Here is a 20,440-nt window from a genome sequence, read left to right on the forward strand (position 1 = left end):
ACTGAAAATCATTAGCATTTGAAGAGGGCTTCTTCTTTGCTCTGTTCACACCTGCAGTTGCAGTCTCTGATCCTAATGACATGCACGGCTCAGGCCCAGAATTGTCTTGCAAATTGCAGTTTCTCCACAGGATGCGAAGGGTTAACTTTCCTGCACCTGTCCTATCAGGCACCTGTCCTATCAGGCACCTGTTTCAGAGCGCTCTCAGCCAATCAGAGAGCAGGGGGAGAGCCACGCTTTCTGCCAGTAATAAATATGGGCCTACACTCAGGGGAAATCACAACACTTGACTCATCATCGCCTGCCTCACACAGCCTCTCACTGACAGGCGTCTCAGGGAATAGAAACACTTGTGGAGGACATGACCAAAGAGACTGAGTAAGTTTGCTTAGGCTTTGAATCTCTCTAGACCGTGTTCTTCCCAGTTAGCTGAAGTCAATGAAGACCTGAAATGCTAATCCTGCTTCTGTTTTGTCGATGAAAAGTCATTCTGAATTCTAAGCATCAGAAGTAAAACTAAAGGTGGAAAAAGGCCATTGTTACAACTACAATATCTGCCCAGAAATGAAAACTTGTGTCTATTTATAATTCTCATCTTTAACATCATAATATTTCACTTTTCAGCTAACTTTGGAACTTTGGACTGGCTTTTTGCAGTGGGACCCCTATGTGAAATTGAAGTTGTTTAACAAAAAGGGGAAATTGATCCATATGGTTTTAGTTAACACCGTTTCGGTTTGTGTTGTCACTAACCTAGGGGCCACACTACACAAAAGACACCAGGATACTACAATCAGGTCTCGGTGCGTAGAGCCCAGTGATTGGTCTGTGAGAATTAAATTACATAATGGTTGAAACCGTAAACTCAAAGCCCCCCCTTTCTCTGACTGTTTTGTGCATATGGTTTAGAGGGTGCTGGAGGAAGAAGGATGAAGAGGAGGTACATTTAGACCTTACTCGGACTTAACTATTTGTCCTTTTAGGTCTCTAATAACTTGCCACTGCTTTTTGATCATTCAAAATAAACTACTACACAGCTCATTGGCCACTTCAGACCCATTTCCAAAGGAGTTTATCCCAGGATTCTGAGTGTTTTCAATGCAATGTCAACACAAGTCCTAGAACAAATCTGAGTGTGTTTGTGAAAGTGACAGGAGAAGCCTCAGTGCTTGCATGTGGGTGTCTTCTTACATGGGCACAATTCTGGTCTTGTCCTTTAGTGACTTGAGATTAAGGACACTGTGACCTGAAACTGGGGGGTCCTCTAATATTAAGGATGTCGTTGAATGTGGGGATGCTCCTGGTTGTTTTGCAATCGAAACCCGGCTTGTTCCGAGGGCAAGTATGTGCAGAGCTGTAAGTCAAATGAGACTGTCAGTCACTTTCAGCTACGCAGGCTTTAACTCAACTCATTTAGTTTGCAAAGTCACTCAATCTGTGCTGTTCTTTAGGACTCTGGGAGTGGTCTTTCAGAGTGAAATCTTCAACTATAACCGTTACAACAACTACACCATGGACAGTATGGACTCTTGGCCTTACATGAACAGTCCAGTGCTGGAGCAGAACCACTCCAAACCCAGACTCCAACCAGGAGATGACATTGCAGCAATCACAATGCTCTACGAACAGTGCAAGGTATGTAGTGCATTGTAAGGAATATATATAACTATAAACATTTAATATATACACTTACTTAAAATTCTGATTTTTATTTTTATCTGAATTTTGAAATCCCTCAATTCCATCAAGTAAATGGATGTTAACTACTGTTATTTAAGATAAAATAAAAAGAAAAAGAAAATTAAAAATGATTGATTGTTACTTTTTATTTATTTATTCAAGTTTTCCTCATCTAAATCTTCAATCTTCATCTTTGTAGTGCACTAACCTGTTGATTACTTTGAAAATGTAGCTAATTTAATTGTATTTTCCTAGAGCCAGAAAGAGCAAAAAATGACTGCCAACCGCCACAGTGTCTGCAAATCCAGTGAAAGGTGAGCAACGTTAAAATGTCAGCAGCTTTGTTGGCTATGGGGATTTGGGTCAAAATGTACTGACAAAAATATTTTAATTCAACCCACGTTTGTCTAGTTGTATTAAAAACGCTGTCCACACAAACTTGGATATTTTCTTATTGTTTTTAAGTTTACATTACAAATAAAAGACTACTGCTACCACTGCACGTGTAAATAAGTGATTAGACTAATCCCCCAGTCAAACATCTCACTGATTGTTCCAGTCCTTTCCACCCATCCATCCATCTCCTTTATTGTCATTCCCTCATTGCTCAGTGAGTGTCCATGTCTCTACACACTACGGCTAAGCCCATCTATCCCTCAACTACTACTGATTGCGCAAACTGATGGGAAACGTGCATAGAGAAACTCAAACAAAGAAAAGAGAAATGGTGGGATGGTGGCCAAACCTAACCACACTGAAAGTTCTGTGCATTTCAAGTAGATGACTTGAATTTACTCAAAATCCCACATAAAACAAATGGAAAAATATTTATTTGGAGGGAACACTTCATTTTTTTGATGGTAGATTATGCAACTTGTTTCAATATATTGCTCCCCTTCTTCTTTCCCGATTTAGAACACCAGCCAACAAAACTGGGCTTGATACATCTTCCACCATGTTGAAAATGTTGCCAGACTCCATTCCCTCCAGTTACCCTCAGGACATACTGTGTTCCAAACCCGTGTCCACGCCTGTCCCCTCGGATAACTACACCACGCTGACCAGTGTCATGGCTGAGACGTATGACAAACATGAGCTCAACAACATCTTTGACTCACTGCTGCAGAGGTGGCCGGAAAGTGGGGCCTTCCCTGACCCCAGCCCTGAGGTAAGCCACAGCAGCACCTTTACAAGAACCAAGAACCAGGAACCAAGAGTGGGAAGGGTTTTTCTGTTTAATCTAAGCGTATGATTACATATATATTTTTCTCCTTTCTCCAACGCAGCCTCTTCCCTACTCTGATCCATTCCCAGAGGAGCAGTCCAGCCCGGTCTACTCTGGCTCCTACATTGGCTCTCCACAGGAACATTTCAGAAGCGACTTCCAGTTCTCGCTAGGGGCACCTGCAGCCACGCCATACAAACCCAGTGAGCTCCCCATGGTCTACCTGAATAAGGGCCAGTTCTATCCCATCACGCTGCATGGTGTCGACCGCTCTTCAGGAATCACAGCCACCAAAGTCAAGGTCAATTATGCAATGACACTGACACATAATGAGGTTAAATGGCTTGAAAAACAGCCATTTGAGGGCTTTTTTAGACTCTTCAATACTTTACTTCTCATTGTTTTTGATTGTTGCTCTTATTTGAAGCTAAATTATCTTGAAGCTAGAGTAAGAAATTTAGTGTCAGTTAAACAATTAGTGTGTAATAATTGAATTAGTCAGAGCGTCAAGTTCCTTTTTTTTTCTCTTTTTTCCGTTGCAACATTCAAGTTATTTTTTCCATTACATTTTGTCCTACCTGTAGTTACATAAATAATCACCTCCTATTGTTCACAAGTTTCATCGATCCCTATGGCTGATGAATTCATGCATTCTTTGTATGTCACTCAACCAGCCCTTCCCAAAACCCTCCCTAGGAAGTTGGTGACTAATTTCAGGTACATTTGGGCTGGTGCTAATGAATGCACATCACACTGGCATAGCACTTATCCTTATTATTATAGGCCATGGTGTAATCCGGCTAAAGAGCAATAGAACCATGACAGATTTTTCTAAATGTCCCAGCAGAAGCCAAGGTGTGGTGTGACACAAGACCTTCTTTTGTTTGAGATAAGAATAAACACAAACAGAGCCATTCGTTGCAGACAAAGTGCGGGGAAAGGCTGGATTTGCAGTGACAAATGACTTTTAAAATGGGTAGTTCTGCCCCATACAAACAGTATCCTGATTGTGTCCTGTTTCCTTTCCCAGACTGTGGTGATGGCCGTCTTTGAAAACGACAAAACACCAGACATGCAACTGAGATTCTGGAATCACTGGCATGCGCGCCAGCCCACCATCAGACAGAGGGTTATTGATATAGGTAAGCGGTGTCATCAATGAAATGAAAAATGAAAACTTGAATTTGATGTATTTTTTTTTCATTAACAGCGGATTACAAAGAGGTTTTCAACAGCATTAGCAACGTTGAAGAGGTGGCCTTCAATGCTCTCTCCTTCGTGTGGAACCCCAGTGAAGAAGCCAAGGTAAATCTAGTTGTGTGTGTATTTGTGAAGACTTTGCGGGAAGTGTACGGCATGTTGGGAAGGTGTAAGAGAGGAGTGGCAAACAGACAAAGGGAGCGGAGGAATGTCAAATATGTAGTAGGCCTTGGGGTTACTGTCAACGCACTCGGCAAGTGCTGCAATCGCAGTCAAGAGGTAATTCTGCCCAACGGCAATGCAAGGTGGAGTACTCAGACCTACAGATGATGCATATCTTTACAAAGGGGTCAAAGATAATTATGGTTGGCAACTAGAAGTGCCTAAATGAAATAAGAACTCAAACATCTTATGGCGTATGTGCACACTGCAGTAACGGTGATCTTAAATAGTGTCAAATGTTTTAAATAAGTATTTTATTTATTTGGTCAGTGAATGACATTTTTTTCAGCAAATCATCTTCCTTTTGAAATGAGTTTAAATTTGTAGTGAAAATATTAGTTTTTTCTACAAATACTAAAGTCAAGTCAAATATTTTAGGCTCAATGGGTAAAAATAGGATAATTATTGAATATTCATGTCATCTAAATTCATGCAGATAGTCTAATTTTTGCTATGAAAGCCCAACTCATTTTAAAAATATTTATTTCTGCAGGTGTATATAGGCATCAACTCCCTCAGTACGGACTTCTCTTCCCAAAAGGGTGTCAAAGGCCAGCCGCTGAATCTGCAGATTGACACGTATGACTTCAGCTCAGGGACCAACCGCCTAATCCACCGGGCGGCTTGTCAAGTCAAAATCTTCTGTGATAAGGCAGGTTGGCAGATAATGCAAATAAGTCCAGTGCTGTGAGTGTGTATTCTAACACCTTTGGCATGTTTGTAGGGAGCAGAAAGAAAGATGAGAGATGAGGAACGGAAGAGGTCCAAGAGGAGGGGCAAGAGTGTTGATACTAATGGTGAGTCATAGTAATTTTTTGCAGAAGTAGAAAATCCACAAAACCCTAAATAAGTATAAGTTGTTACAATTGTTTGAATTAAGTGTTATGATCTTGATTGGAGTAAAATGTCATTTTCCACTCAAAATAAGAAAAACAAAAATATTGCATTTATAATAAAAGAAAAAAAAGATTCTGTCGGTATTAATCTAGTCCAAATCCACTGAAATTTAGGAGAAAATTCTTAATTGAAGTATTTTTTCTGATATGTGTCGCGTACAGTACATTTTCTGTGTAGTCCCTCAATTGTCCAGCTCTGATTCATAGTAAAAGCCAAAAGTTAAATCTGTAACTGGATAAAGATTTTTAAACTTTTACCATACAGTATATTATTGTAAATAATATAATTTTGCCTACATATACATTTTCTATATACTATATCAAATGTATACTTACCAGAATAGGTGCATTCTTTTTCATTTACAGCAAACAAGGCCCCAATGAGCAGCTCTAGTGACTGCACGTTCTTCCAGAGCATTGATGATCATGCCACAGTTCCGGTTCTCTTCATCCCAGAGACTCACCTCTCCAGCATGCGTGTATCTGTAAGTGTTTTTTCCTATAACCTGCAGGCTGTGGGATTCCAGACGGGGGAAACCGAGTGTGGGAAAGTATGTGTCAGGAAAAGGGGAGGTGAATCCCAAAATGAAGCAAACTCTAAGTCGAAACTGGGCAATGGAGTACAAGCTGCTACAGCTCACATGTGCTCAGGTAAGTTATGAGGGGCTTATAGAAACACCTGCCCACTCTCCCTGGGACTTTGGTGTTTAATGCTTGTGCAAACAGTTGTGTCGGGGCAGGTCAATTTTCCCACGACTGTCAAAACGATGGACAAAACCAAATGGATAGTTTACCTTAGCTGAAGTCCATTTGGAATCCTTATCAATGCCAAATTACTTACAATAATGTATCTGAAGGAACAGTCACGCAGTGTCACAGAATCTGATGTTGAATGGTGAAAAACAAGGCTCTCTTAATAGAGGAGCTAGGCATCATTCAACAGAATCATACTATCTAGGCCTCTGTCAAATTTCTGGAAATGCAGTAGTAGCTGTGATAACACTGACTATAAGCACTGTTCTGATAACGTTGTTGCTCAATGCTCCATTTCCAGTTCTAATCTCACTTTTCATCTTTGTCTGTTTCTAGGCCACTCCTTTGGATGAAAGCGAAAGGTAAGCATCAGAACTCCTGTACATGCAAAACCCCAAGATCGCTGTGACCTAACTGAACTTTCTGTCTGAATTTAGGGGAACTCTTAAGAGGCTGTATGCAGAGAAAGAAGAGAGCAGCTCTCCTCCAGGCAAGATTTCCAGGCAGGAAGACCCACAAAGAGGTGCAGTATAAGTCAATGATATGACAGTGTAATTGCAGCCATTAAAACTATATTTTTCTCATGTGTGCCTTTCTTTTACAATAGTTCTTCTCTATGTAAGAACCAATGCTGAAGAGATTTTTGACGCACTCATGCTGAGTACTCCAACCCTTGCTGGTCTTAAAGAAGCTGTAAGTACAATTCAGACAATGTTTTGAGGTGCACTTTATACATTGTGTAACGTATCATTTTGTTATAAATTTGCCAACACCCCCATTTTTGTCTTCCGTTTCAGCTTTCACAAAAGTACAACATGCAAGCAGACACCATTGGGAAAATCTTCAAGAAGTGCAAACGGGGGTAAGTGTCTGGAGGAGTACGTGTCCTTTAGATCACGGTGATAGCGTGCAAGCAGGTTTTTGACTCTTTTAGTCTTGCCTTAAGGAAACGTCGCTTGACAAACCGGGTTGATGGGTTCCCTCTCTACCCACAGGAATGTGTTAATTGCAGTATGTATAACTGCAGACAAGATGGTGAAAAGATTTCCTTGATTGTTTTTGTAACTACTTAATATGACTCATGGCTTATTATGTATTTAGAAACCCATAGTTTGGTTGGTGCTGAAAGGATAAAGGGAATATGAACCTAAATTGCTTACTATTAATTCTGTAAAATGAGCGATGCATAAGGTCACTTCAGTTTGCCGTGCTAGTTTAAAATGAGCTTCAGCAGAGCAGTTCTCTGTAAGACGCAAGCGTTACCTGAATTGTTCATCAAAGTACCTTGACAGCGCTGAAAAGACTTTGGGTGATTTTCCTTCTTGCCAGCGGCATTAAAGGCCCAGCTTAGTGAACAGGTTGGGCTGCATTCTCTCCAGTTTGCTTGGTTTCCTCCCTGCACCTCCGCTTAGCTCTTCAATCAAGCATGTCCCTGCAGGTGTTCTGTCATTAAAGGTTAAAGCATCCAGGTCGGGGTGGGGAGGCGGAACAAGTGCCCTGATTTATAACCAACGGCAGAAGTTTCTTTCCTTTTTAACTGCCAAATGTTTTGTGGTTGACGTTTAAGTGTTAAATTCCTTACCAGTTTGGGTGACATTTCTTTTTGGTCAATTACAGGCTTAAGTGTATGTCATTGTGTGTTGACTTTTAAATCAGTATGTTCTCAAATATAGTTGAATTGTATGTACTTTTTTATATTGCATGTTTTTATGTAAGAAGTTAATTATTTCAGAATTATAAACAATTAATTTCATTTTGTCTTTAGTGCGATTTCTGTCTTATTAATTTACATCAATTATGAAGAAAATGTCATGGCTTATGTGTGGCCCATGAATCTTAAGACTAACTTCTCTTTCTCTGGGGTGGTTTTAGGATTTTTGTCAACATGGACGACACCATCGTGGAACACTACACCAACCAATCGGCCTTCCTCATCGAAATGTCCGAGGCGGCCGGGCAGATTCAGATGACTCTGGTGGAAGTATGAAAAGCATGCCTGATTTCCCATTGGTCGCCATGAAGAACTGAACAATCCCAGCTGCCATGTGTAATAGCACTGTCCCATTAAAGACTCTTGAAGCTGTGAACACATGTGAAACTGGTCATGCCCCTCAGTCCAGCATTTGTTTACAGTTTCAGTTTTAGAGATTTTGTAAATACTCTGCAATTGCTCAAAATATTAAAGCAATTTCAAAGATCTATGCCATGTATTTATGTAAATAGATTTAATATCATAGTGTTATATGAGAATTCATTATCCAACTATTTGTATTGGATAATGTATTTCATTTTATTATTATTATTATTATTATCTTTTTTTTTTTTTTTACATTGTTATATTTTCAGGCTATTCTTGCTGCTGTTTAATGTAATTATCATTTCTCCAATTAAGATCCAGTTGTGTCTTTCAACCAAACAGAGGAAGGATCCAACGTCAACCTGATCTTTTACTGGTTCCTGTTATTTTCATGACTAAATACAATTGTCACACATTTCTCCCCAAATCATCCAATCAGAGGACATTTCTTTACCATACGGTGTAACCACAACTATAGGTCATCTGCGAATTTCCATCAAAATGTACCCATGTGTGTTCAATGTTATTGTTCTATGCATCATTTCAAAGCATATCCCTGTTATTTCACCATGCATTGTTTGTTGTGTAAGTCATATCTTGCCTCTTTTATAAGAAAAAAAAATACAGAAAAAAAAGCGTTTGGGATGTCATTTATATTCCACTCACTCATGACTGTAATCAGCTACAAACAAAATGGTCAATACAACATCATGATGATATAATTAAATGTTTGATTAGAAATGTACTAGTTAAGAATTTTGTAATTTTTTTCAGTCAAAAACTAAAGCCAGAATAATCAAACTCTTATTTGTTATACAAAACACCAGGCATTGTTACCAACCCTTAAAACAGCTCAGAGCAGGTCATAACAAACTGACTAATTAATCCTACTGCGTCCACTGCCTCTTTGTCATGAGTCTGTCACAGCACATCTGCACACGTCAGGTCTCTGAGTCACCACCAGGAACTTTAACTGGGACAAAACTCCTCCAAAAATCTACTATAACATTTTGACACTTATAGAAATGTAGTTAAGTAGAAAGTATGCTATTTATCTTCGACACTCGAATGCGTACTTAAGTACAGTACTTAAGTAAATGTACTTAGTTACTGACAACCTCTATTCAATTCAGTTTTATTCATGAATCATTTGGAATATGCAACAACCTGATAAACTGTAAACACACTAAATATACACAACAGCCTTTACACACACGAAAGAGCACTTGTTAATGTTTATTTTCTAGTATTTTATACCACTTTAGTTTAATCTAATGTCGATATTGTGCGTTGTTTTGTGTCTTCTTGTGCGTTGTTTTGTGTCTTCTTGTGCGTTGCTTTGTGTCTTCTTGTGTGTTGTTTTGTGTCTTCTTGTGCGTTGCTTTGTGTCTTCTTGGGCATTGTTTTGTTTCTTCCTGTGTGTTTTTTGTGTCTTTTGGTGTGTTGTTTTGTGTCTTCTTGTGTGTTATTTTCTGTCTTCTGGTGTGTTGCTTTGTGTCTTCTTGTGTGTTGTTTTGGGTCTTCTTGTGCGTTGCTTTGTGACTTCTAGGGCGTTGTTTTGTTTCTTCCTGTGTGTTGTTTTGTGTCTTCTGGTGTGTTGTTTTGTGACTTCTTGTGTGTTGTTTTGTGTCTTCTTGTGTGTTGTTTTGTGTCTTCTTGTGCGTTGCTTTGTGTCTTCCTGTGCGTTGTTTTTGATCTGCTCTTTTATCATTACGATAAATCCCAGGACAGTGAATCCGAGCTCATGTGGAGGCTGTGGGGCAGGAAGCACTGTTTTTTTTGGAAGAACAGGTTTTGCAAAGTGCACGGTAACAGGTGTAACATTCTTGTAAATACTGCATAAACACAGGTGTCCTGAATGTAAACTCAGGGCAGATTTTGTAGAACATTTGATTAATTTTTTGTCAAGCATCGCTCTCACGTGAGCGGTGCTTTGACCACGTGAGGACATTGTCCATCAAAGTGGAATTTTGTCTTTGGTTCACCATTACATGACTCATCAATCATCCATCATCAAAGTTTTACGATAAATAAATATGTTATAAAATGTCAGCTGCATATAAAGTACATATGCTGCATATATACACATTGTCATTGTTGCTTATTTAACAAGCCAACTGCATTGGGCACACCTCGCTAAAAGTATTCTGTATCAACGCCCCAATCGTATTAACTAAGTCATCACACAGAGGATGCTCAGCATCACTAAAGGTTCACTTAGACCTATTTATTTGACAGTCACACATAGCTCCATGTTATTTTGGCTCATTTGGGTGCTTTACCTTTGCAAAGCCATAATCCATCCTTATGACTGGAGATGAATATTCATGAGTTTGTAAACTCAGAAATGTTTCAAGAATTCCATTGTCATTGTCCCCAAATATTTCCACAGCATTTGAACTATCCTTCAAACAGATCTGCGGGCCACCAGTCAGGGACAGTGTGCCACCAAAGTGCTCAGGGAGCCTCTGCCAGATGTTCAGAAAGGATCATGGTCAGGAGTGCCCACATGATGAATGTTTGCACCAACCAGCAACGTATGAGAGGGCAGACCATTCACCCAGATCACACAAAGGCCATGTGGGGAAGACCAGCTATTGGAAGAACAAGTGGAACAACAGGTTTTGCAAAGCACAAGATAAAAGAGACAATGTACTTGTCACACGATGTGCTTAAGTGGTTCCAGTGTGTCCTCAGTGCAAGAGGTTTCGTAAAACCTTCATATCCTCCTATCTTTACCTAAGCCCAGATCCAGAAACAAACAGTTCTCCAGTCACTAACAGCATGACTGCTCAGTCCTTTGCTCCACAAAAAGGAGGCAAAAAGGTAAATTGGATAATGCAATAGGTCCAGATTTATCAGGAGTTTGCACACATGCAAAACAGATAGCACACGCTAAAGTGATGCAAACATCAGGTGCAGCTTTGCTTTGCGTCCCTCAAAGGTCAGAGCACAAATTAACTTGTGGGTTCTAATGAATATGCAAAACAGGGCAATTTTGCTACAGGCCCAAATTTGAAACAAACTACATTCTTGAGCAGACGCTATCTGGTTTATTACAACTGGGAGGGCAAAAACTGCTTCAGTACATTCGAGAAGCAGGAGTAAATTTTTACTGCAGTTTGTGCAACAATGGGGCTTTATAAATATACAACAATGGTTTATCTTTGCTCATTCACAAAAATAATGAGGTTATTTTGACGGCAGCAGCATTTAGAAAAGAACTAGTGCTAGTACAAGTGCTAATACAGGGCATACATTTGTCCCAAAATGATTGTATAATACAGCATGATGTAGGTAAGCAAATAGTTTGTGGTGAAATGCAAGGTGAGTGGACTGCGATGGAAAAAGTATAGAAAAAAAATGTATTGGTCAACAACAAGTGTGTGGAATTTTCTTTTATAATTGCATCATAAAGGTGCAATTAGACACAAATGTACAACTACAACAATGACAACAATATTATTTTCAAATAAAGTGTAAAAGTAATAACAAATCATGCCTATGAATGATCAGACAGGACTTTGCTCTTCCATTAAGCCTCACTTGCACAAATGGGGCAAATGTCACGCCTTTGGTCTGGACCCGGTGCATCTCTATAGGAGCACTGAGTGAACCCATTTCCATGAGAATAATCTTCAGCAGAAAAGACACAAATGAAATCCAGCACAAGTGTCACCCCTCTCAGAGGAGCTGACGCAGTATATGGGATAAAAAAAACAAAAACATTTTTGTTTAATTTTACTTCTGATATTGCACCAAAATATAACAAATTAGAATGTATCTCAGACCTCTTGGTCTGAAATACACTCTGCCTTCAGTCTACATTGGTCTCACCTTAAGGGCGACAGTAGCTCAGTTGGTACAGCGCTCGTCCACTAACTCCAAAGTTGGTGCTTCAAATCCGGGTCATACCCGCAAGCCATTCAAGCTGGAGTGTGAATGGCTGAGTGGTTCCTTCATGTAAAGAGCTTTGAGAAATATAAATGAGCCCATTTACCATTTGCCTTGGCAGAAATCAAATCAATCAAAATTTACAGTGTTGCAAAGCCAACGTTTAAAAAAGGCTGTACGAAACATGCAGCCAGAATCAAGATGATGGACTATTAAAAGACAGAATAAAATACATCAAATCTAACACTGCATGGTCCCAGAGAGGTAGAGTGATAAGGCTGCAAAACTATTGTGTAAAATAAGTGGCTGGGTCTCGAACTGTGCCTGGAACTGGACCTGGGACAGGAGACCACTAGAAACACCTGGTGCCACAGTGGGACAGAGGACCAAAACTGACATAATTAGAAACACATGTAAATAAGAATAAATGATGCGATGTATTTAAACATTTCTGAAAAAAAGATTAAATATAAATGTAAATAAATAAATAAATACATGTATTTACACATCAGTGCATACATCTTCGGCATTAAAAGCTTAAATATTCCTGTTTTTTGTTTATTTTTTTACATTTCTGTGGTCATTCATTCATTTCTACATGTATTTATTTGTACATTCATTAATTTTAAAATATATTTATTTTTACAATTATTTTCTAAAATGCTACATTTGATTTTTTTTTTGTATGTTTGATTTTCACCTTTTTACAATTTTATCATTTTTACTGAATTTATTTACAAATGTCAAGTGTCAGTTCCAAGTACTACTACTTCAACTACTATAACTTCCATGTTTTCCTGTAATCTTTAATGTGTTCACTCTTTTCATTCTCATTTTCTTTCTCTGTCACTATGCTACTGCTGTTTCCTTTTTCTTTCTTTCTTTCTTTCTCTGTCACTGTGCTGCTGCTCTTTCCTTTTTCTTTCTTTCTCTCGCTCACTGTGCTGCTGCTGTTCTCTTTTTCTTTCTTTCTTTCTTTCTTTCTTTCTTTCTCTCTCTGTCACTGTGCTGCTGCTGTTTCCTTTTTTTCTTTCTCTCTGTCACTGTGCTGCTGCTGTTTCCTTTTTCTTTCTTTCTGTCTCTGTCACTGTGTTGCTGCTGTTTCCTTTTCTTTCTTTCTCTCTCTGTCACTGTGCTGCTGCTGTTTCCTTTTTCCTTCTTTCTCTGTTGCTGTGCTGCTGCTGTTTCCTTTTTCCTTCTTTCTCTCTCTGTCACTGTGCTACTGCTGTTTTTTTTTCATTCTTTCTCTCTCTGTCACTGTGCTGCTGCTGTTCTTTTTATGTCTTTCTTTCTGTCACCGTGCTGCTACTGTTCTTTTTCTTTCTTTCTCTCTCTGTCAGTGTGCTACTGCTGTTTTCTTTTTCTTTCTTTCTTTCTTTATTTCTTTCTGTCTGTGTCACTGTGCTGCTGCTGTTCTCTTTTTCTGTCTTTCTTTCTTTCTTTTTCTCTCTCTGTGTTGCTGCTGTTCTCTTTCTTTTTCTCTCTCTGTGCTGCTGCTGTCCCTTTCTTGTTCTCTCTCGGTGCTGCTTTTCTCTTTCTTGTTCTCTCTCTGTGCTGCTGCTGTCTCCTTTTTCTCTCTCTGTGCTGCTTTTCTCTTTCTTGTTCTCTCTCTGTGCTGCTGCTGTTCTCTTTCTTTTTCTCTCTCTGTGCCGCTTTTCTCTTTCTTGTTCTCTCTTTGTGCTGCTTTTCTCTTTCTTGTTCTCTCTTTGTGCTGCTGCTGTTCTCTTTCTTGTTCTCTCTCTGTGCTGCTGCTGTTCTCTTTCTTGTTCTCTCTCTGTGCTGCTGCTGTTCTTTTTCTTGTTCTCTCTCTCTGTGCTGCTGCTGTTCTCTTTCTTTTTCTCTCTCTGTGCTGCTGCTGTTCTCTTTCTTGTTCTCTCTCTCTGTGCTGCTGCTGTTTCTTTCTTGTTCTCTCTCTGTGCTGCTGCTGTTCTCTTTCTTGTTCTCTCTCTGTGCTGCTGCTGTTCTCTTTCTTTTTCTCTCTGTGCTGCTGCTGTTCTCTTTCTTGTTCTCTCTCTGTGCTGCTGCTGTTCTCTTTCTTTTTCTCTCTGTGCTGCTGCTGTTCTCTTTCTTGTTCTCTCTCTGTGCTGCTGCTGTTCTCTTTCTTGTTCTCTCTCTGTGTTGCTGCTGTCTCTTTCTTGTTCTCTCTCTGTGCTGCTGCTGTCTCTTTCTTGTTCTCTCTCTGTGCTGCTGCTGTGTCTTTCTTGTTCTCTCTCTGTACTGCTGCTGTCTCTTTCTTGTTCTCTGTCTGTGCTGCTGCTGTTTTTTTAAAGGTGTTTAAAGGTGTCTATGTGACCGTTCTGTTCATAGTAATACAAACACCTGCTGTTGGATAAACACATGGCACATATGTGGCAGTAAAATAAATATTGTCTAAAATGAGACTTGCACAGTGCACCTTTAATATGTGACGTGTAAACCTTAAGAGCGGATCATAACCTCAGCACATAGATGTCATCAAAGACATAAGAACATGAAACATTTTGGGATTGGTTGAGGTTGTCGTGTGATATTGTGACAGTGATTCATCATGTTCCATCAGCTGCATGTCTGTGTCACAGCTAATCCAATCAAAACACTACAGGATCCACACGTCAGCAGCAAAGGACAAGGCCTGGTTCCATCCAGGTCTTTGCTCTGGTTTGGCTGGTGTCTTTTGTGCATTTTAGTTGCAGTGTTTCATTTGGCAAAAACAGAAGAATTAGGTTATAACAGTCGATTTTTACCCAAAACCATCAACATCATCATTTCAGCCTGGTTTCACAGTTTCATTTGTGACCAGTAGAGGGCAGTAGTAGGATGGTACATTACTGATCTGATGAAGTAGTTCAAGGCCCACACAAGAGCAGTTCTCCAAATGTGGGGGCCCTAAGCAAGATTTTATTTGTGGCCCCCCAAAGAGAGAAAAAAAAAAATATCGATACACCATCATTGTTTATGCTAACTTAGCATGACATTACTAGCAAAAAAAAACAATAGCTCACTCACCTTTATCCTGCGCTCTTTTGTCTTGCTCCAGGTGGATCGTTGTAGTCACTGCTGCACTTTCTAAAACCAGGACTAAACCAAAATTAACCTGGACTAAACCAGGACCAAACCAGGTCTAAACCAGGACTGAACCAGGACTGAACCAAAACTAAACCAGAGCTAAACCAGAGCTAAACCAGGTCTAAACCAGGACTGAACCAGGACTAAACCAGGACTAAACCAGGTCTAAACCAGGACTGAACCAGGACTGAACCAAAACTAAACCAGAGCTAAACCAGGACTAAACCAGTTTTAAACCAGAACTAAACATGGACTAAACCTGGACTGAACCACATCTAAACTAGGTCTAAACCAGGTCTAAACCAGAACCAAACCAGGACTAAACCAGGTCTAAACCAGGACTGAACCAGGACTAAACCAGTACTAAACCAAAACTAAACCAGGACTAAACCAGGTCTAAACCAGGACTGAACCAGGACTAAATCAGAACTAAACCAGGACTAAGGCAGGACTAAACCAGGACTAAACCAGGACTAAACCAGGACTAAACATGGACTAAACATGGACTAAACATGTTGAATCAGTGTTTGAGATTTGTGCAGCTAAAACAAGACTGTTCCAGGACTCTACTTTGACAATGTTTAAATCCAGGCTCTGTTCTGTTTAGCTGCTGTGACTGAAAGGGTTTTATTCTGCCTCTTCTGTTTTCATGCTCGTTTTATGATGATTATTTGTGATTATTTATGTTTCGAACTTTTTTGTTACTTTGAATTACTTTGTGTATGAACTGTGCTGTACAAATAAACCTGCTTTGTTTGGCCACATCATGGACACTTTTTTATACCCAGTCCAGTCCAGTTTTAGATGTCATCCAGGTAGGAGTGAAGATGTTTCGCCGCTCATCCAATCAGCTTCTTCCGTTCAGTTCAGTGTCAGTGAGTCCCAGTCCTGAAGACAGCCCAAAACAGTGACTATGACCTGCAGCTGGATGAAAGAGGAGTATCTTTCTAATCACAGGTGTGGCAGACACAGAGAGACTAAGAAGCCATAAGAGAGCATGACATACAGGGTGCAAACTGTACTGTGGCGCCAGCTTTACGCCTGTACGTTGGCTCTGTTTCAAAATGCTGCCATAGCCCGGCTGAAGTGGTCACTCTTCTTTTGCGCCCATGACATGGCTCCCTGATGTGACACAGGGATGAGCTCAGGCGAAGAACACAAACCATCCATTACTACACAGTGTTAGGCATATGATCCACTGTTATGAAGCAGAGACTCCACTAACTGTGTGAAATGCATAAGTCAGTGGTAAGACGTGATTGTCCCTGTGCAGCTTCAGTGATTAAACTGTATAAAGACCAATGTCCATTTATATATACAGTCTATGTCACGATGCATTCAAGTGGAGTATGTTTGTAGGTACCAATTAAAACACAAGATCGGAAGGGGTCTCATTAAAATTATACATTTCCTGTCATGTCGATGATCATCCACTAGGGGCAGGGAGAGAGAAATGCGCTATATTCACTGCATTTTCAAACTCCACACGTGCAGAAGTCCTATCTACACCTGTAAACGTTCAAAAGAGCTGTATTTATTATTTAAACCCCAAGCACAAAACTCACCACAGCATTCAAAATAAAAATAAATAAATCAATAATCAATACAATTATTATTCAATACAATCATCATCATCATCATCATCATCATCATTTTACATTTCCTAGATAATAAATGAGACCATTAGCATGCATAACATATTTAATCATGTCATAATAGCCATGTATATATGTTCATTAATGCACCTCATAATTTTTTTCTCCTGTAGCCTCGTGTGGCAGAACATGGTTTGTGAACAAAAGGGCAGCGTTTTGTGTGTTCTCCACAGAAGATAAGATAAACGTTTTATTCTGACCAGCAGAAATTTGTCTTAGTGTATCAAATAGACACCAATTCATGAAGTCATGGTCAGTACAGAAAAAAAAAAAACTGTAAAAAAGATAGTCAGATTGTCTACCATAACTCACTCCAGGCAGAATTTTGTGTCCTTGCTGCTCCCTAACCCCCCTCTCCCTCCCTCTGCTCTACAGCTTCATCGCCCATCCTTATCCTTTTCTCCCTTCCCTAGCCAGGACATTCCCATTCAATTGCCCCCTCCTCCCTTTCCCCTCCAGACTACAACCCACACCATCACACAGCATTATCCAGCCAACTCGCTTTTCTAACCCATAAATCCCCATGCAACGTCAGGTCTCTCTGTATCCTAGCAACAGATTCGTGAATGTTACCTGTTTTCCTGGCAGCCACCGCACAGAGACGACTGGGCTGTGGATACTGTGCTGCTCTTTTTGTCTTCAGCTCACCTTGGTCTGTGTCCCCACACCAGACCATAGACACTCGTCTCACAGAGACAGAGACGGAAGGATGGATGCTTTGCTAGTGATGGAGATGGAAGGTAAGCTCGTGACATGCAGGCGCAGACACTGATGGAAACATACGCAGTTTGGTATTGTTAGCTCCTCTTGTGTGATGCAGGCATTTTAAGTCATATTGAATCATTGATGTGATGGTGAAATGAAACAATATGTGTTCACTGTTTGTTAAGACATTAAGTAAAACCTTAACACAGCATTGTGTGTGTGTGTGTGGGGGGGGGGTGTATGTGTGTGTATGGGTGGGTGTGTGTGGGTGTGTGTGTGTGTGGTGTGTCGGTCATCATTATTGTTTTAGAATGACTGACATATATTGAACACTATTGCTGCCAGTGCTGTAGTGTTATATAACATTGGCAGTACCACATGATAAAACATCATATAACATTATCACAAAATTATATGATCTTGAAATAACTTTATATGTGAAACAAGGATCAGTTCTCTTTTGTGTATAATATTGTACAAACACATTGCGTGATAAATGCTGTAGACGTAGTACGCCTCGTAGTAATAGTAGTAGGCCTTCTAAACTGCTTGTACTTCCTCATGCACAAATGATTGAAGACTGTGTAAAGTGGAGTGAGTGTGACATCACCCACAGCGTTCGGCTCCAAATGAAGCTCATCAATTATAGCAGCTAATTTGGAGCAGATATGGAGTTCTGCCCACGAGTATCATAGCAGCTAAAGACCCAATCAAGAGTGAGGTTGTTGAGGGTAACTCCACTGCACCGCTGGTTTAGCAGGGAGCAGTTGCTTAGCAACACAGTCACACATGTTGCTAACACTAACTGGAAGGCCCTTGGGGAAATGATCTCTTGAGAAGCATGGGGGGAAATTTAAATTAAATTAAATTAAAATTATATTACAAAATAATAATAATAATAATAATAATAATAATAATGCATACAACCAAACATACAGTGTAACCAGCCATCCAACTGTTTTCTTTTTCAGTGTTTTGAGAAGAACCACACTAAAGACTCCCCAGACCCATCCGGATGCAGACCCCAGCCTCTATGGTGATGGGAATTGTGTTTGCCCCTCTAGGTCTTGTCCTGGTCTTCACCGCTGCTATCACCCCCCAGTGGAGAGAAGGACAAGCCCGTCTGGCCATGTCCGGCCCTGGCTCCATGCTGCGGTCAGGACTGAGAACTCAGGGGCTGGGGATCCGCCCCGGAGCCGTGGAGGCTTTACTGTTAGTTCGGTCAGATGGTTTATGGGAGAGCTGTCTACAGATGGCACCTCCAGAACTTAAACATTGTTGGCCAGTGTCAGGGGCTTACCAGAAGGATCCCCGGGTTCGACTGGCACAAGGGTTAACGCTCACTTCTCTTTTCCTGTGTGGGACAGGCATCGTTTTAGCTTGTATAGGGGTGCGCTGTTGGAAAGACTTACCACTAAGGGGTGTCGCAGCTACAGGAGGTCTACTGATGGTCTTGGCCAGTCTTCTGAGTGTGACTGCACTGTCTGTGTACACTCACAACCTCAGCCGCCTCGGACTGCAGGGCCACAGCTACAACAGGCACACCCAGCTCAGCCTGGGCCCCGCTGGCTCACTCTACTTTGGCTGGTTGGGCTCGTGCTTACAGATGTTGGGGGGAGTAGCTCTCATGTTCAGCTTAAAACGACCCAAATGCCCCACATGCCCTGCCTGTCCTGAGCTGCCCGCATGCACCTGTCCCGAGAACAACAACAAGGCCAACATGGACATCTATGAAGTCAGCTGTTAGGTTTAGGGTTCAACTATTTTGTTGTTATGATGTACAAATAGACCAAGACCAGATACAAATAGATTATTCAGAATAAAAACTACAATGTCAACACAGTGAGGTGTTTTGATGGGTGCATTTTACTTTTGCGCTCAAGGGTTCATGGGAATTTTCCAGTCCAGGAGCCAAGTGCAAGTCCATCCTGACGTAACATAGCGAGTGAAGAGCAATTGTAGCTGTGCCTGCTCCTCTGCGTTCATGATAAAACACAGGACTCTGTCATTGACTGGATACACACTGGATAGTTCAGCTCCAAAGGAGTTACAGTTCTAATATGTTAGAAGAAACTGCATAATGCTAGATGTCAAAAGTTACATGCAAAGAAAGGAAAAGGAGAACATATGTATAACTGTAGCTCTGTCTGTCTCTATCTGTTATTTGCGTACGTGCACAGCGTTGTAAATGAATGTTAGATGATGTGTTGTTGTCAGACCTTGTAACAATAAATCTGCTTCTGTGACTGCTGTAGCTACACTCAGGCTTTGTAAGAGCCGTGTGCTTCATTCCTATGTGCAGAACTGCCACAAACAGCAGCTGAACTTCCGTCTTGTTTAGTTTTGCTTTGGTCTTGGTCCATGTTTGGTCTGTGCATGTCGCAGCCATTCTAATCCTGTTCTGAAATGGAAAATCCAAAATCATCAAATTACATGTTTCCTGTTTCCCAACCTCAAAATGAAAATGAAAATAATATGTTTTTCGTTTTAAAAACAAGAAACATATCATTATTACATTTAACACTGTAAATCAACATCATGAACTGATGATGATGCAGTTTATTATTATTAAAGTTTTGTAATATACGTTCATAATTATAACAATAAATAAACAACATGAAGTGTACACGCCTTGCATTGGTGCTTTTCATCAACTTTGGGGCTTTTTATGACCACATCCAATTTCATTTTTAGTGGGTCTTTGTTTGTCTTTATATATTTTAATTATTGCATGGATAATAAAATAAAATATATTTATATATTTTTTCTTTTTCATAAAAAATAATAGAAAAAGCATTGCACTTCATCGTTCATTCTTTTTAATTGCTGTTTGGTATTGCTTTTCTGTCTGATGTCTTTTGGCCGAAACTTTAACTCAAAATTGAAAAAAAAGTTTTGGACATTGGTTATCTGAGGGTGTTATGCAGTTTTAGGAGCTCGGAGTACAGTCACTGCTCCTCCACACTGTGAGGAGCCAGCAGAGGGGAGCTGCCTCTTGGACTCCTTCCTTTAGAGTTTTTCCAGGCAGGTCCCACTAGGAAGAGACCCCGGGAAAGACCCAGGACCCAAGTTTGGTCTGCAGGTCTCA

General features: G+C 40.3%; 2 protein-coding genes across 2 annotated transcripts; both read left to right on the top strand.

Annotated features, from left to right (window-relative positions):
* Positions 1–259: 259 nt before the first annotated feature.
* Positions 260–8,663, top strand: grhl3 (grainyhead-like transcription factor 3). Its single transcript, XM_055231245.1, has 15 exons — positions 260–378; positions 1,452–1,635; positions 1,936–1,994; positions 2,596–2,848; positions 2,967–3,206; positions 3,936–4,047; positions 4,116–4,210; positions 4,821–4,983; positions 5,056–5,124; positions 5,590–5,708; positions 6,313–6,338; positions 6,414–6,499; positions 6,584–6,669; positions 6,774–6,838; positions 7,849–8,663. The coding sequence occupies exons 1-15, from the start codon at positions 362–364 to the stop codon at positions 7,961–7,963; spliced, it is 1,689 nt and encodes a 562-aa protein (XP_055087220.1). The 5' UTR covers positions 260–361; the 3' UTR covers positions 7,964–8,663.
* Positions 8,664–17,244: 8,581 nt separating this feature from the next.
* Positions 17,245–19,807, top strand: cldn23l (claudin 23-like). The gene is made up of 2 exons (XM_033988659.2): positions 17,245–17,387; positions 18,324–19,807. The coding sequence occupies exon 2, from the start codon at positions 18,368–18,370 to the stop codon at positions 19,097–19,099; it is 732 nt and encodes a 243-aa protein (XP_033844550.1). The 5' UTR covers positions 17,245–17,387; positions 18,324–18,367; the 3' UTR covers positions 19,100–19,807.
* The last annotated feature ends 633 nt before the right edge of the window (positions 19,808–20,440 follow it).

Source organism: Periophthalmus magnuspinnatus, chromosome 22 (genome assembly GCF_009829125.3).
Source record: "Periophthalmus magnuspinnatus isolate fPerMag1 chromosome 22, fPerMag1.2.pri, whole genome shotgun sequence".
Taxonomy (NCBI): Eukaryota; Metazoa; Chordata; class Actinopteri; order Gobiiformes; family Gobiidae; genus Periophthalmus; species Periophthalmus magnuspinnatus.